The sequence below is a fragment of the Coturnix japonica genome, chromosome 14, assembly GCF_054131305.1.
Source record: "Coturnix japonica strain WE chromosome 14, WE-NBRP24, whole genome shotgun sequence".
In the NCBI taxonomy this organism is placed as follows: domain Eukaryota; kingdom Metazoa; phylum Chordata; class Aves; order Galliformes; family Phasianidae; genus Coturnix; species Coturnix japonica.
In genome coordinates, this window is record NC_140676.1 from 12201432 (window position 1) to 12218308 (window position 16877).

Consider the following 16877-nt stretch of genomic DNA (forward strand, 5'->3'; position numbering starts at 1 on the left):
GTGTAACTCACAGTTCTGTACACATGCCAAACTTTTTTTGTTCGATTTTTTTTTTTTCCCTTCTCTTTCCTACGTGGACACGGGATTTTTATTTTTTCATGCAGGAATGTGTTATGCAATATAAAGCCGAGCGCGGGGTCACGTTTTCATTGCGCCATACGCGGTGTGTAAGGTAGAGCGGGTGAGCTGGTGAACAGCCGTGGGTGCATCCCATCCCATCCCATCCCATCCCATCCCATCCCATCCCATCCCATCCTCGTGCTCCGCTTTGTGCTCGTCCCTTTGTTTGAGGCGTTGTGGCCGGCGCCTCGTGCTGAACTTGGAGGCAACTTGTGTTGGCCGCAGCTGCGCCGCTTCTCTCGGAGCGGAAAGCGGCTCCCGCGCGTCCGTCCCGCTTCGTGCCCGCGGCTGACGTGGCCGCGCGCCCCGTGCTCTCGGCGCTTCCTCCCCCACCCCCTCACATCCCCCCCTCATACTCTCCCCCCCATTCCCGGCCTCCTTCCTTCGGGCCGGCCCGCCGAAGCCCCGCGCCGGCCGCCCCCGCCCCCGCTGGTTCCGCCCTGCTTTGCATAGCGCCCTGTGAGCGGCGCGGGGCGCGCGGCGGCGCGGAGACGCGCGCGGGCGGCGCGGCGGGCGGATGTGGCGGCGGGAGGCGGCGCAGTGGGGCTGCAGCCCGGCGCCTCGCCATGTACTGCGCCTACCCCGTGCCGGGCGTGGGCAGCAGCTCCCTCATGTACTACTATAACGGCAAGACGGTAAGGGGCCGCCTTTGTTCCCCGCGGCGGGTGGCGCGAGGCTTCGTGGAGCCCCGCGCTGCCCGGGGGCAACCTGTTGGTGGGGGGGGGCTGTGGTGTCCGAGCGGGGCTGTGCGCTGTGCAGGGCCGGCTCGAAATGCCGTGTGAGCGGCGGGAGGGGACGGCAGCACACGGCCGAGGGCTGGGGCTGTGTCTGTCCGGGCCGGGGCCGTTCGGAGCGGGACGGGACGAGGCGGGGGGACGGCTCGGAGCGCGGCGCAGTGTGTGACTCACAGCGGGCTGTTCGCTGGGTTAGGGGCCGCGATCGGAACCGCTCCGAATAGTGCGCGGGGACACGCCGGTATCGGTCTCTATTGAGAAAGTGGCGTCTCGGCTCCGTTCGGCTGAGCTCCGTCCTCAGCAGCCAACTTTGTTCGAGGCCCCGCGCGGCGCTGGGAGGCGGCGGCTGCCCGGGCTCAGCGGGGCCGCCCCGCTCCCGCCTCGTGTCCCGCTGCCAGCTGCACGCCCGATCCGCTGCGGCTCTTTCATGTCTGCGGCGATCCGTTTGAAGTTTTATGTGCAGATATATAGAAGGCTTAAGTAAAATTAACTGTACGGTACCCCTGGAGCAAAGGGAATATAACTCGCATGGAGTTTCGATTTTGTTCTTTGGAGAACGCAGATCGCTCTATTACAACGTTTCTCTTTGTTCTTGTAGCAGGAAGAAAGGCTTTGATCTTATTAAGTATTTCCAGGCGTAGAGTGGATGGAAGCGCCGGTACTGTAGGGAGGGGAGCGTGGCTGGAAAATTGATAGCATGTGCCTGGTGCGGGTCAGGGGTGACCTTTATGAGCTGGAGGAGTTAGTAAATAGATGACAAATCATATGATGGTCCTATATCATGTTGGCCACAGTAGTTTTAATTTATTTTTTTAATTATTATTATTATATTTTTTTTTAGTGCGTTCTCTCCCAGGAATTCTGCGAGTTGGGATAAATTATTAATTTAAATACCCAGGTGGTGGATACGCGAAGTTGGGCGGTGATTTCTGTGCTGGGCTCTTTAAGCACACATCTTAGTACATCTGCCAAGCGCTGAGGTTGAACTTTCTCTAATGAGAAAACAACACGTATCCCGATTTTTACATGTTCCTGCTCTTGGCTGCATTGTTCGGTTAGTTAAGAGCTGATACGCCTTGTGTGAGGTTGAGGTGATGTGAATCACAGGGTTTGGGCTCCTGACGCTCCTCGGTGCTGCCGATGTCTGTACGGTCTGATTTACTCTCCGGCAGCGCACGGAGGCAGCGCTGCGTTTCAGGCTCTTGTTGGACGTTTTGTTCTTTCAGAACTTCTTAGTTTCTAATCCTGAAGGCGGCCCGACACGGAGCTAAAAAATAACGACCTCAGCACCACAATAGGTGCTTGTGTGTGTGCGACACTTAAATTGCAGTTTTTTACATTCTCCTGTTTTAGAAACTTTTTTATTTTAACCTGTTAGAAAAGGTTGAGGTTTTGTAACTTCTGTGTGTTCGAGGAGGGAAATGTGAAAATAAAAAGTGGTGTTGTCATAGAAACCCCTTGCGAAGGAGTGAAGTTTTACCATTATCTGTAATAGGTTTAATCAAAAACACATTTTGAGAATCCCCATCAGGTTAAGTATTAAAAAGATCTTGATCCCTCTCATAAAGGACAATAAAGCGCTTGCACTGAACTAGAACATTCAGCCTTGATTGTTGGGTTTCTCCCCTCCCCCCCAGTCCTTCACCTGTTGATAAATGGGCACTATTCTTATTTATTACAAAGGTGACACCATTTCATGGTGTGTTATTTAACAAACTGCGAAAATTATGATTACAAAACGCATTTATCTTCACTTTCGTTTTGTTTTCCCCCCACTTTGATTTTTACCAGAGCCGTGCTAGGGGCCGAAAAAGCAAAATAATATGTACATAAATATTAAATAATAATAATAATAATCCAGCCTCAATTAAAAAAACAAACTGGGAAACTGTTGAAGGGGAAATAATAGCATGAATTTCAACGATGCTGCATGTGAAGGGCTGAGCATTTTTAAACTAGTGAATAAGGGAGCTGCTTCATTCGCCAGAATTTTTGTTTGAATTTTATGAAATGGTATCAAAATAGTAATGGTGTAAGTTTTACATCTTATGTGCTCATTACGAATAAAATAAAGGCTGAACTGAGCTTTCCCCTTGTTTTGCTTCACCTTCAAGCTGACAAATGTTTTTTTGTGATAGTGATTTTACAGCGATCTGGTGATCCTGCTGTTAAATACTAGAAAATAAATTGCAACAATGCCAGTTATCACCAAAATAAATCACTTTGAGATACAGCATTACCCAGGGCTGCTACTTCACGCACAAATATGTTTGTGAATGTTCCGTGTTGTGTTTTTCACATCGTATGGTTAATATGTTGTACCCATTTGTGTGTTTTATCTTTGGATAAACATTCGTTTCTGCTCAGTGTAAGCTGAGAGTCCAGCAAGCCCTTTACTAAGATGGAGTTACTGCATCTTTCACCATAAATTTCCACGGTACCTATTAAGAACATAGAGAAAAATAACAAGGTATGGCTTTGGAAAATAGGTGGTGCTTGGTGATTCTGTTTCGTGTAAGTGAGCCCGTGTTGAGATGTTTAGAGAAGATGCGGTTTTCCTGAGAGTTTTGAGAGTAAAAGGCTGTGTATAAACATGTCCGTGTGTATACATACAGAGCCAGGCATGTGTATATATGACTCAGTACACCCAGGTGTGAGCGTATGTGTGCGTGCACGCTGGATACTTTCAGTGGGGATGCCTGTCTTGCAGCCATTGCTCTCAGAGTTACAGCCCAGCTAAAAATATTGAGTAATGGTGCCTGATGCTTAGGTGGCCCGACAGCGTGCCTTTCTGTAGCTGTTGTGCAGTAAATAATGTACCATGCCTTTTAACATCAGTGCCAAGTGTTTTCAGTTTGTAAATTTTTGAACGGCCAGGTGCTAGGAAGAGTGCCTCGATTCCGCTTTTGTTAGCGCCGGGCCAGTCAGCTACGGGGAGAAAAGTACAATTAAATGTGTTCTGTACCATATGCCGCCTGCAGCAACTTAGACAAGGTCAAAGCTAGCATTTGTAAGTCAGGATAAATAGAAGATCGTCTGGAAAATCTCTGGGGGTACGATGTGGACATTGAATAAAGAGAGGTAGGAAGTACTGGTCAGCTGGATTTCTTCTGTTTCTCACTGTTCTGCTCTTTTCCCCTCCCTAGGCCACCAAAATGTACCGCAGGTTCCAGCTCATCGGCCCTATAGAGTTTTCTGTGCTCCACTCCATGGGGTTAAACTGCCGATGTACTGAGCAGCGGTCCCCTGCCAGAAGGGTGTCTTGTCTGCAACACGCTTTATTGATGCCTTAAAACGAAGGTTATGTCCATTTCCTTGGGCAAATGAAAGCAGCTGGGGCTGGGATCAGGTGCTGTATGGGACAGGTCTATATTTCTCAAAATGTGAGCACCAAAGAGTAATGCACACCCACTTGCTCGGAGGAATTGCTTTCATAATCACGTGCACATATTGCAGTCTGTTTGTAGAAATGCAGCAGGCTGTCGGAGGCGCAGAAACGAAGAGCACTATCGGGTTCAGGGGAAAGAAGATCACCAGATGCAAAAGATAGCGTTTTATCTCTGCTGCTCTATCTGTCTCTGTGGTCACTGGTGTGATGGGGATTCCTAGCACAGCTGTGATAGCTTCTTCCGACACGCAGAGAGCACATTAAGCAATGAGCAGATTCAATTCAACATCACATAGATTTTTTTGTTTGTTTGTTTGAAAATCTGATTTTAACTCGGGGATTTTGAATGCTTAGATGTGGGGTTTTGAATCCTTAGCTGTCTGCTGTATTTAGTAACAGCCTAGCTTGGAAAGGGTGGGGAAGAGATACTGGCTTTTCAAATAAAATGAACAAGGGGTCTTCAAATATTACGTATATATATTTATTTCTGGGGCTGTTCCTGTTGCTTTGAGTTATTTTTCCTCCCCTTTCTAAAGCCAAAAGAACAAACTGAATTTGGGATTTATTGATGAGTTGACCTATCGCATTTTAACACGACTTGAAAATGGTTGCTGGCTGGGGGAGAAGATAGGAAGTGTTTGTGTCATGGCACTGAGGTTCTGAGGCTCAAAAACACCCAAATAGGCACATATAGAACACCTAAACTGCATAAATGATTATTTAAGACGGAATTCAGTTTGGCTGCTTCAAGGAGTTTAGGTTTTATACCATCCTTAAAAATTTCTGGGCTTTGTAGGCAAGGCAGATGCTCTGCTCTGTTCGAGGATTGTTTTATTTTCATTCCATGCGGTAAGAAGAGCTTTGGAAACATTCAGATTCTTACATCTGGTACTAGAAACAAAAAGTAGAGTTTAGGATGTGGTGTATGGATCTGTTTGTATATTAGAGCTCCTCTTCATTTTATCATCTCACTTAAATATCAACCAAACAAAAATGGACCTCCGTTTTTGGCAATTTCTGCCTTGCTGTAAAGCGGAGATATTTACCCTCCTGTGTTCCTGAAGTTTTAGTACATGATTTTGTCAGAAACATAATAAACATGAAAACAAGTCTCCTTTTTCCCAGAGCTGCCTTTCAGCAGAATTAGCTTTTGCCACAAAAACCTGCAGATAGACGCTGTAAAATTTTGCCACATGTACAAATCATTCATCGGTGCACACTTGGTTAGTGCATGACTGATGCTGATGGAATGTAGCTGGGCTAGTTAGCGGAGCTTACAGGCTGCAGGGAAGGTTATCCGTTCTGCTGCATTCAAAACATTGCCCATCTCCAGCAGCTCATTAAATAATTGTCCTGGACTTTGAAAAATTGTTAATAACTGGAATTAAATGAGTAGCGTCATTTATAGTTTCATAAATAGTGTGCGTGATGGGGGACTCGGTTTGGAGATGGCACGAGCTCATCAGAAGTGAGCTCTGATTGCTTCGTTGCTGTTTTGTAATCTGCGTTTAGCATTAATATTAAACATCGATAAATATTTAAGAATTTGAAACAGATTAGGGGAGAATTGGCTGAGAGGAAGTGTGCCAAGAGGAAGATTCTAAGTGTTATATTTATTAAATGCATTTATAGAATGAGGCTTGGAAGTTTGGAAAACCCAGATCTCCAAACATTCGCATTATTGGCACTTCTCTGTAGAAGCACATCTCATAATCCTTTGATAGATGGATTAGGTTCGGGCTGAACTTTACGGCGGTGTTTGTTAAGTATGTTAATAACAATGGTGGATTTGAGAACAGGATGATGTGTGTGCTTGGCTCAGACCCGATGGATGCAGATAATGTCTTCCCAGCTCTGCACTCCGGAGGTCGGCTCCCCGCCCCCAAACCATCTTCGTCATCATCCTGCTGTTTGCATTGGAGAAATGCGGAGCAGTTTGGGGTGCGGAGGAGACAGAAGTGGGTGTTTTCTTTGATGTTCCTTGCAACTCATTTGTCCTGCTTCCCTCTGCTGGGGCCATCCGGCCCTCAGAAGCAGAGCACCGTTAGGATTAATGTGTGTTCTAGCACAGCTCCAAAAAAAAAAAATCCTCCACTCGATCAGTCAGTCAAAAAACTCCTTCTGGCCTGTTTGTTGGAAGGGCATTTCCCATTCCTAATGGAGCGCTGTGCTCGCTGGCTGAGGCGCATCCTGTGCCTCTGGGTGAGGTGCTCTGAAGGGGTGCAGAGGTGGCTGCCCCGGGCACTGCTGGCAGGGTGACCTTCTGACTGCGTTCCTCATTGCAGTGGGAACGGCAGCCAGGAAAAACTGGTCTGATGCCTCCAGGATGTCGCTGTTATCAGTTCAGTCGCTAAAAGAGACCGTCGTATTCATAACGGCCTTGCTCAGCTGTGGCAGAAGAGGACGCTATGGAGCTGGGGCACGGGCTGCCTGCAGGCCTTGCTGGGCTGGGAGGGCGGCGAGCTGGCCGAGCTGATCCACCGCTTCCCGTTGTGGTTTTCATCATCGACTTCTTGATTGAAAACCTTTGTTGTTTCGCATCTGATGGACTTCAGGTTAATCTTAGCAAATCCTCCCCTTTTCTTTTAAATATTTTTGGAGTAACACAACATAAAAATTATGATTAGGTCATTAACCAGAAAAAAACCTGGCGCTCATCTGCAGGTGATCAGATGACATCAGAGGCCTGGTTTTAATTTGTGGGTAGTTCTGATTGTAACTAAAAGAGACTTGCTCCCTTTGTGGAATTGGCTGGCCGTTTCCCCACATCTGGAGTTAATGAAGTCTTTGAGACCACATCAGTTGTGTTTTGCCGCAAGAGCTCTTTGATCTGAAAAATCTAGACTGGCACAAGTGCAGCTTCATAACATCACAGCTATGTTTTTGCAAGCTAGAGTTAAGATACCAAAACAAGCAGAAACTACATCAAGTTACGTGTCTGTGCGAGGGCTTTCATGTAGCTGTGCGAGGGGGCCTCTCTTACATTGATGTAATTCGTGACATTTTTAGTATGTAAATGGCTTCTACTTACGTATCTGCAAGTGCTACATTTGCAGGAGGCTTTCGGTTCGCTTTGCCTTTCGAGATAATTATTTTTTAGAAATGGTCAAACTGCGGAATGGTGAAATTATAATGCGAAGCTTGTATTTACAAATCTAATTGATAACATTACAGCTTAAAAGTGTCGTTCGTCATCGTAGATTATTTCACATTAATCAATGTACATCTTCGTGTCAGTGCTAAATGTCATAAAGCTTTGTTTCCCCTGCTGTCCTGTGACAGTGATAGATTGTCCATCAGCTCTAGCATATGCTGCGTTATTCTGCGCCGCGGAACTTGTAAATTAAGCCCAGTTTTGCCTAATATGTTTGTAGTCTTAGGACTGGGAGTATTTACAATTTGACAGAGTGACGTTTCTGTTAAAATATGTCAGAGGCATGGAATATACATGCATTCATCATATATAGTAAATACATATGTACTGTTACCGTTGCCTATAACATATTGTCATTCTGTCACTCAGCTTTGATGAGCATCCCTATTTTACACTTATTCGAGACCTAAAATTTGCAAGTAAAATATGGAACAAAAGCGCCTCGGAATGGCTTTCTTTCCTAAAATAGGGTTTTTTCCCCCCCTTTATTTTGTTGCAAAATTATAAAAACAAACACGCAGCTGAAAGCCGTAAGTTTTGCACTTGACTCCTTCTTGTCGGGTCTCCCGTTACCCAGCAGTTTCGTTGCGTGCTTTTGTCGGCGGATCAGCCCTTGCTTCGTGCTGGTGCCCGGTGCCGATGCCGTCATCCTGCAGCTTGATGAATTTCACCGAGGCTGTGTTGATGTGAGCCGGGTCGGAGCGGTACGGCGCTGTCTGCGGGCACATGCCCGGCCATTTGGCTGACGGCAGCAGGCCGGGGAGCTGGGAGGAGGGGTATTGGGATGCAAATGACGGTAGGGACTTACCCACTCGCTTTCTAAATACCCGTGTCAGAACATTCACCCTTCCAGAGAACAATAGTTCTCTTGTATCAGGCTTAGCTTTTTGTTGGCCGCCTTGTTTTTCCTATCCCTCCTCTTGATTGGTAAACAACCCGCCATAAAGGGGCTGGGGCTGAGATGTGAAAGTTGTAGGCACGCCCGGGGGCCTCTGTCTGCATAGAAATGGACAAAAATATCCACTTCTGAATTTTAGGGCAGAGTGCACCATCTTAAGTTGCATTATGTAGGTTTTTGAGGCTTTAAAGTAATTCGCCATGTGTTTGTTTTATCTGAAGCGATATGAATATACAAGTGAGGCGAACATTTTCGAAATAAAAATAGCTTTTTTAACTCAATAGCAAAAACAGGCTTTGTTTTCAGTGTTGCACTTTGATGTTCTTCACCGTGCTGTTAGTTTTTTCGGTGTATGTTAGTCATGTTGTAGTATTCCGTGTGTTGATCAGAGACCGTTAATGAAGAAATAGCGCGGTTACGTTATGGGCAGAGTCCTTAAAGACTCAGTATTGGCTTTCTTGTTTGGAATTAAATATATATTACACATATATGTGTGTATATAAGTATATATATAATTATTTTTCCAGAGTCACTATAGTGAAGTCCTTCTAATTATTATGTTTATTTGGCTTCATACAATTTTTACCTTAAGGAAATTGTTTTTTTGCAAGTTGAGAATGGTCATTCCAGGGTGCTGTTACACTGACAAAAGCACATTGCTGGCTTTCTTTAATGCCAGCCCAGCATGGGGAGAAAAACACAACTTGTTGATGTAGCAGTTAGAAGATTATCCCACAAGACTTGCGCTACGTTTATTTTTGATAACTTCACAGAGGCGTGCAAGTTTCTGAATGGATGATAAAACGGTTGCATTGAAGTCCTTCCATTTGTCACTGGATGTTCTTTTTCATTCTGATTGTTGGGGTGCCAGCTAGTTAAGTATTCAAACAGGCATACAATTGTTTTAAAATAAAATTTGTTTGGGGCCCAGTTGTTTTATCTTGCTGCTTTTTTTTTCAGTCTTGAGCAACAAGTCTGTACGAGTTGTGCACTTAGAAAGCAAAATCAGCATTCAAGCTTTTATCAGGCCACCTGGCTGAGTTGGCACACCAGAAAGTGTGTTGTTGGGATCATTCTACTGTAGCTCCACTGTACTGTGGCAACTTGCTAAAAAGCAAATAAAACAAGGGCAACAAACGCTGCAGCTTGCTATACTGTTCTTTTTTTATTTGGTTTTCTGTGTCTGTATCTGTATGCTGTTCAGGCTTTCTTTATGCATGACGCCCAAACATTACTAACATGCTTTTATTACTGTCCAATATTTAGGTGTATGCACCATCTCCGAGTTCTGATGAATTCAGCAGAGAATCTCCAAGTTACCCGTCTCCTAAGCCACCGAGCAGTATGTTTGCTAGCACTTTCTTTATGCAAGGTTAGTGAAAAATACTTTTCTAACTGGGTGGATACAACTTGTTCCCCGTGCAGGAATTTGAAGTTAGTCATCATTATGTGGAATCAGTGGGCAAGCTTAAAGTGACATGTTGTTCTAGATCTTAAGGTTGTGCTGCATATACTTTTTAAACAGTTAGATGAAGGGAGCTGTCTGTTGATTTAAAGTTTTTCTCCTGACATTAATTGCTGACTGAAATTTAAGGGGATTATACACCAGGCCAGATGGACAGAATCCCTCATCCTTTGATTTGTAGGGGCTTCAGAGCAGCACACTGGAGTGATAGAGAAAAATGAGGTGAGGGCTTCTTGACTGTTCTGGAATTTGACTGTGCAATGTCAACTAACAGTCCAGATTCTTAAATGCTTGTATATCCAGCATGCCAAAAATAAGGAGTTTTGAATAGAACAAAACGAGAGCAGAATTCATTTCCATGGCCTCACGTCATACAAGTAGCTCATGCTGCAGTCTGAGGTTTTGGAGCGTATTGAAAGCATAGCCTCTAAGTATGGGAATTTACAAAGCACTTCAGTTTGTACTACAGAAGGAAAGCTGAATTGATATGCTTGGGTTTAAGGCTTATGTAACATAGTTATTTCAGTTGCTTAAATTTACCATTATTAAATGTTTTCATATTTTTATGGTAGTAAGGTATTTTAGACTATAAATTGCTCATTGTAGATTAATAGACTTTTTTCTTTTTTACTATATGTTTATGATGAGTTCTCCTTAGCCAAACTTCTTTCCCTTCCACTCCCTTTTTTTATTATTTCTGTAGTCTGGAATTTTTATCAACACTCTTGATATAAATCTGGCCTTGCTGAAGGTCTGTGTAATTAGCAGAAGTACTTGGTATTTTCTCAGCTGTGGTCGGATTGCATTTCAGCTCTACAGCCTCTTTTTTTTTTCTTTAATAAATACAGCAGCAGCGTGGTGACAGGAACACAGGAGACTCAGTGTAAACTGGGCACCATTTCCTTGCTGTTGAGCAGCTGAACCATATATTCTTTTTAAATAAATCTGTAAAAGAAAGCAGAATTCAGTATTCTTCTTCATGAAATGTTCTTTTTTTTTTTTTCTTTATTATTAAATATACGTTACGTTGAAGATGGGACCCATAACTCTTCTGACCTCTGGAGTTCATCCAATGGCATGAGCCAGCCTGGCTACGGTGGAATGCTGGGAGGCTCCTCTTCCCACATGTCCCAGTCGGGCAGTTACGGCAGCCTGCACGCACACGACCGTTTGGTACGTTTCAGCATGGATTGATGTTGTGCCTGTGTATGGGGAATCTCTTTTACAGGTTTCTTGTTCGCTTCTCATGTATGCCAGTTAAAAACAACACATGTCAGAAATCACAAACTTACTGTGTCAAATTTATGGTTTTTTATTTTCTATCTTCTGTGTAAATAAAGAACTATGTATACTGATCCTTTCAGAGGATGGATAAAGGGTTTTCTTTAGTAAAGAGTTGATGCTGTACATTCAGTACCTTAAAATATTGACATTTATTTAAAGACTATCTAATGTCCTATGTTCGTTTTTCTTCTTAGAGCTATCCCCCGCATTCAGTCTCGCCTACGGATATAAATGCCAGTCTTCCTCCGATGTCTAGCTTCCATCGTGGCAGTACCAGCAGTTCACCTTACGTAGCTGCCTCACACACTCCACCTGTCAATGGATCAGACAATATTCTGGGTAAAATGATTATTTTTTGTTTGTTTTTTTTCTTTTTTTTTTCTTTATTTACAAGTAAATGAAATTTAGGCTGCACCATGTACAAAAATTATTAAGATCTAATTTATAGTGTGCTAATAGATCAGTGATATCAAACCACTGTGACATTTTTGCTCTGCTCAGCACCTTCTGCAGAGGTGAGGCACATTGTTTGGCAACCAGCTGAGTGATTTGCTTACTTCTGAGGTCACTATGCTTAAGAAATTGCATTTATTTATTAGCAGCTATCCCTCTACAGTTTTCTATAGGTGCACATTCATGTAAGTAGGTCTGGTGTTACAGTTTCTAGAGTTCCTATATTCCCCATCTATTGTTCTGGAGAAAGTCAGAGACAGGCTGCTGCTTTGGACTTCGGGAGCTTCATGAGCTGTATGGAAAATTTCTCCTGTAACTGATTTGGAGCTGACTGAGTAGCCACTATGGTGGCTGTTTTTTTAGCCTCTTCCATGCTTTCCTAGAAACCACAAAATATAACACAATCTGTTCCATGTCCATCTTTGACAAATATGACACGGTCTGATCAGTTTCCTTTGTCATCCTTTTGATCAACCGTTGATCAGCGCACAGATTAAATAAGTGCTTCCTGTATTGATAGGTTGACTCTTTTTTACATTCCCTTCTTCTGAAGGTCATAAATGTAATGATGCACTACATCTCTTTAGATACAGACACAGAAATTAAATGGTTATAGATGACCGTTTTCAGTTTGATGTGATTTGCACTTGCCTTCCTTTTAAAGAAGCAGTGACACTTGGCTTTGATTCAGGAATATGTTTTAAACTCACATCTTCCACAGAATTCAGTTAATGAATCTGCTTGTAAAATGCCACAAAAATAGAAGATTCGAGATGGGTGATTAGGATTTCAGGCTTGAATGGTTCTCACTCACAGTAAGGTTTTTGCCACTAGAAGCTGATAAATTGTGGAAAGAAGATTCTGTTTTAAAGAGTCTGTTTTATCCAGTAAGTGAGATGCTTTAAAGAATTCAGGTCCTTTTTGTGCTTCTGATGGGCAGGTCTCCAGGCTTCCTCTTGGTTTGGTGTTTGGAGCAAAAGGGCACACTAAGATGCTCGCATGCAGTATGACAGCAAAGACAGTGACGGAAAGCTCGATGGTTCAGAGCTTTTCGGGGATTTTCTAAAATAAAATGAACACAGCATGAGGAACTAGAACAGGGGAACAAGGAGATGTACAAGGGGCTGTTCAGGGCATTCAGCTTTTAGAGTTAGTGAAACGTGCAGTGCTTCAGTGATAATAGTTTGTCTTCACATTTCATTAGTTTGTGATCCGACACAACAACTTCAGTCATTTTTTTCTAACTACTTGTTGATCTTTTAAGTTTTATTTAAGAGGAGAACATCTAAATTTAAATCTAATAGTTTTAATGAAATTTCTAAGTATAACTAGAGCCGATTCTATTGACAGTGTCTTCTTCAGAATAGCCATTTAACCAGTGGTTGCTCAGCTGTTCGGTGGTGAATAAAATCTTGAAAAGGAAAGAAGATCTTAGGTTTAAAAATAAGAATTGGGTTTACTTTTCACCTTGCAGGAAACAGAGGAAATGGTGCTGGAGGCTCACAGACAGGCGATGCGCTTGGGAAGGCTTTGGCATCTGTGAGTAGAAATTAAATACTCGGGTCTCAATGATGCATTTTGACCGTTGCTTCCTTTATTTATCTTTGTTTATTTGTTAATATCAAATTGGGATTTCACTTGTGAAGATACTCTACAAATGTCTGCAAAAAGACAAGTGGAAAAGGATGCTCTCATTTGCAGAAGACTGGTTTTGACTTTTTTGAACTGTGTTTGTCCTACATTTTTGAGCACCTGAAAAATGAAGTTATTTATACAAAGTAAATGATAATCATAAAGAATGTAGGTTTTAATTCTTTTCTAGCATTCTAGTTAGTCATATTTTTAATCTTACTTACAAGACTTACAGGTCTTGCCTTAAGTTTCAAAATGTGTTCTCAGTGGCTGTGTAAAACTGAGGTCTTTGAATGCTATCCTGTACATGGGGAAGTACCTTGTACTACTACTTGTGCTTAGCAAGTAGACAGACTGATTCTTTAGATATAAATGACTACTGTGCAGCCCCGAAAGATCATTCCTGGGTTACATTCTGTTTCTCTCAAGTTATATCAGTAAATGCAAATGTGCATAGTTGCACAGATCCTATTACTCTGCTTCCTTCAAAGGGTCATATGTTAAAAGATTACCAGATCTGATAACGTTTGTAATGTCCATATTGGGTAGGAGAACTCTGACCTTCTGGCTTTGGGGAGGATAATGTTGTCCCTGTTGCTTTTGGGGATTCAGCAAGCAGATAACAATTCACAAGTACAGCAGGCAGTTAACACTCTCCTTTTTGTCTGGTTGGGACCTGTTAGAAAAGAACTGACATTAGGTCAGTGCTAGGAATAGCAATGCTTGCATACTCTACGAATGTTTCAGGATATCTGTTGTTCTGCAGCCCTACCAGATTTCTGTTCTAAGTTTGACGTGCTGTCCAGCGAGACCTGGGGGACTTGGTGATGTTTTCTATTACTCTTTTATTATTATTATCACTGTATTCTTGTCTATTTTTTCTGTTTGAAAGATCCTCAGGTGTTTTTGCCTAAGTCACTAGCTGGGAAGATGAGGCTGATGCTTAGAGAAAAATTCTAAGTATATTGGGAGTGGAAGTCGGGGCAGAAGTGTTTAATCTAACTGGTGGGTGGGCTTTGGTTGTCATAGAAACTTGTTTCTGTCATCCCATGTTGCTGCTTGGCAGGAGCAGCCAGGTCATTCCATAAATCATTTCTGTCGTAGCTGATGGTGATGCATTCCATCTGCTCTATCAGCACATGCCATAGTCTGCACACTCGAAATCCCTCGCCTCCTCCATCTGCTCCCTGAGCTGCACGCACCCAGCGCTGCGGGCGTGCAGTGGGGCAGCAGCGCCGGGCTCAGCGAGGGCACGGCTGGGCCCTGCAGCGAGTGCTGCCTTGCTGCGGAAGTTAGTGCTGAGTTCTGATGGGGAGACGGCTGTGGAGAGTTGTCTGCGTGGACAAAGTTGTGATAAGTACAGCAGCTCTCTGGGTGTTTTTTTTTTTTAGAAGGCCCGGTCTGCCTTTCTGTCAGGATTTTAAACGCTACCGCTCCAACTGTTGGGAGGAATTTCCAGTTGCAGAATTCTGTTGATGTACATCTCACAATAGGCCTTTCATGTGCGAAACATCAGAGGATACGACATTTGTTCTTCAGTTTAGGTATTAAAGACCATACAGAATAGTATGTGATTAAACATGTAAGGCCAGATAATACATTTGCAAAGGTTCTTTTATTTTAGGTTTAAGCCTGGATAATTGTGGTCTTAATCTCAGGGTAGGCAAGAAAGAGAATTGTACATGAAAGTATTTACACAAAGTTCCCAAAGCCCTGTGGATTATGCATTAGTTTGGATAATGAACTAGTATAGATAGAAAGAAAAGAAAATCTGGGTATTCGTGCCATTTCTAATGTGTTTCCCTGAACATTTGCCAGACAATAACCCTTTAAGATTGTGCCCACGGAGGGTTATATGGCAGGAGAAACATCTGGTTTATTTCATCGCCTAATGCCAAATCAAAACACTTGGTCTTTAATTTAGAGGAGATCAAACAGGAGGGCTGTTTAACTTTGCTGATTATATCAGACCTCTTTGTGATAACTTATGTTTTGATTCCTACCTCAGAACTGGGGTAAAGGCCTTTGTACGGTCTGGTAGTTAAATAGCCACTGGTCCCCTCACAAAAGGAGAGAAAATGTAGGGAAGTTGACTTCTAAAAGTAATTCATGAATTAAGTTTCTTTGTTGCTTTAGACTCAATAACATTAGCATAACAAAGCCTAACTGAAATGTACACTGTAGTGTTTAAAAAATTGGACTAACAGCTCCGAGGTTTGGCTCTGCCGGCTCTCAATTGTGCGGCTTTTGTCTGAGAGCCTTTTCATTAGGCCCTGGCATATTGGCACCCTGCTGATCGGAATGGACCATGACTGATAGGAGGAGGAGTCTCATTTGTTGCAGTAAAATGAGGCATGTTACCGTTTAAGCCTGGCAGAAGGTGTCAGGGTTGTTCATCATTGGTCATTTAACAGCAGAGCAGCCAGGGATGCATGCAGGATGAGTTCTGGCTTCGTGGTTTGTTTGCGGCTTTTTCTGCTGCTACTGTTGTTTTTCCTTCTTAGAAAATACGGTGAAATAAAATAAGCAGGTGAAGTGCTGGAGAACAGTCAGTTTCAAAGAGAGCTGAAGCTCCTTTATCCTGACAGAATTTTATTTTTCAGTGTCTAATCTGTCTGTGGAGATCCTTGCAGTTCTCGTACTGATGCTGAGTGGATTTATTTTGTAGCGATGTTGTTTGTTCTTCTCAGAATGTTTTATGTAGCGTGTGTGAAAGGGATGAGGTGTTTCTGCTAGGAAGGTGAGAGTCTTTCCTAATGTGAAAGTATGACAGGCCAGGAAGGGGCGTCTGGTTTATTGGGTCCTGCTTTTGTCAGTTCACAAAACAGAATATGCAGCTTCACCGAGTCTCAGTTGTCAGCTCAATGCTGAAATGTCATTGTCTGTGTGAAGAGACATCAACCACTCTGCCAGGGAAGATTTTCCTAACTGCTGTCTGATGACTAACGAATCCTGGTCTCTGCTCAAGTAAAACAGGTTTGAACTGATGACCTGTACAGAATATGTTCTGCAGTCCGTAGCCAGCTTCTGAGTCTGTTCAATTCCTTTTGCAAAATGACTTCCTGAAGAAACTTGAAATTTTAAGTTCTCATTAGAGCTTTGGGTATTATATCTTCAATTTTTATGGGGACATTTTATTACGTTAATAGCAAGAATTAACTTATTGCAAGTGGAGATTTCTTATCTTAAGGGAGCAACTGATACAAAAATAAGAAGAATTGAATGTGCTGCAGTATGTATTAAAAGCAACAATTCCACATGGTTTTATGTTGGGAGGTATGGACAGTAATGAGAGCTGAATGCTTTCTCCCAATTTTATGTCATGAATGAATTTTTAGAAGTTAATACATTGACTTATAAAAGCTTTTCTCTCACAAAGACCGGGAAGTTGTTATTCCTCTATGTTTTTCTGAAATGATTTGATTTTCTATGTACTGTTACATATGGTTTGCATGTATTGTTCACCTTCATTGATTAAAAAAAAACCCTGAAGCTCCTGCCGTTAAAGTAGCAGGAAGATGGTTATATTTGTGTAACTGCCAAATACAGGCTGTGATTATTTTTGACAACTACCTTAAAATGAAAGTTCTCTGGACAGTCTAAAGTGTAAAAAGCAGAACTGTGGCTTGGGGGTTTTTTGGATTTTTTTTATTTTTATTTTTTGTCAAGCCAGCATCAGGAGTGTCAATTAAAAAGCATGTAAAGAAATCCTTGTAGCTCTTTTACATTGTATTATGATATGTATTGAT

General features: G+C 42.9%; 1 protein-coding gene across 33 annotated transcripts in view; it reads left to right on the forward strand.

Moving 5' to 3' along the window:
- TCF12 (transcription factor 12) overlaps positions 1–16877 on the forward strand; it is a 145930-nt gene that overhangs the window by 107691 nt on the left and 21362 nt on the right. For 31 of the 33 annotated variants that reach the window (XM_085515601.1, XM_085515604.1, XM_085515603.1 and 28 more), the window contains 4 exons: positions 9561–9666; positions 10793–10932; positions 11238–11382; positions 12971–13035. In XM_085515601.1, the coding sequence (XP_085371727.1) occupies positions 9561–9666; positions 10793–10932; positions 11238–11382; positions 12971–13035 (456 nt within the window). Of the gene's footprint in view, positions 1–607; positions 756–9560; positions 9667–10792; positions 10933–11237; positions 11383–12970; positions 13036–16877 lie in introns of those variants that run through there. The other 2 variants (XM_015872428.3, XM_085515626.1) reach the window with 1 other exon arrangement.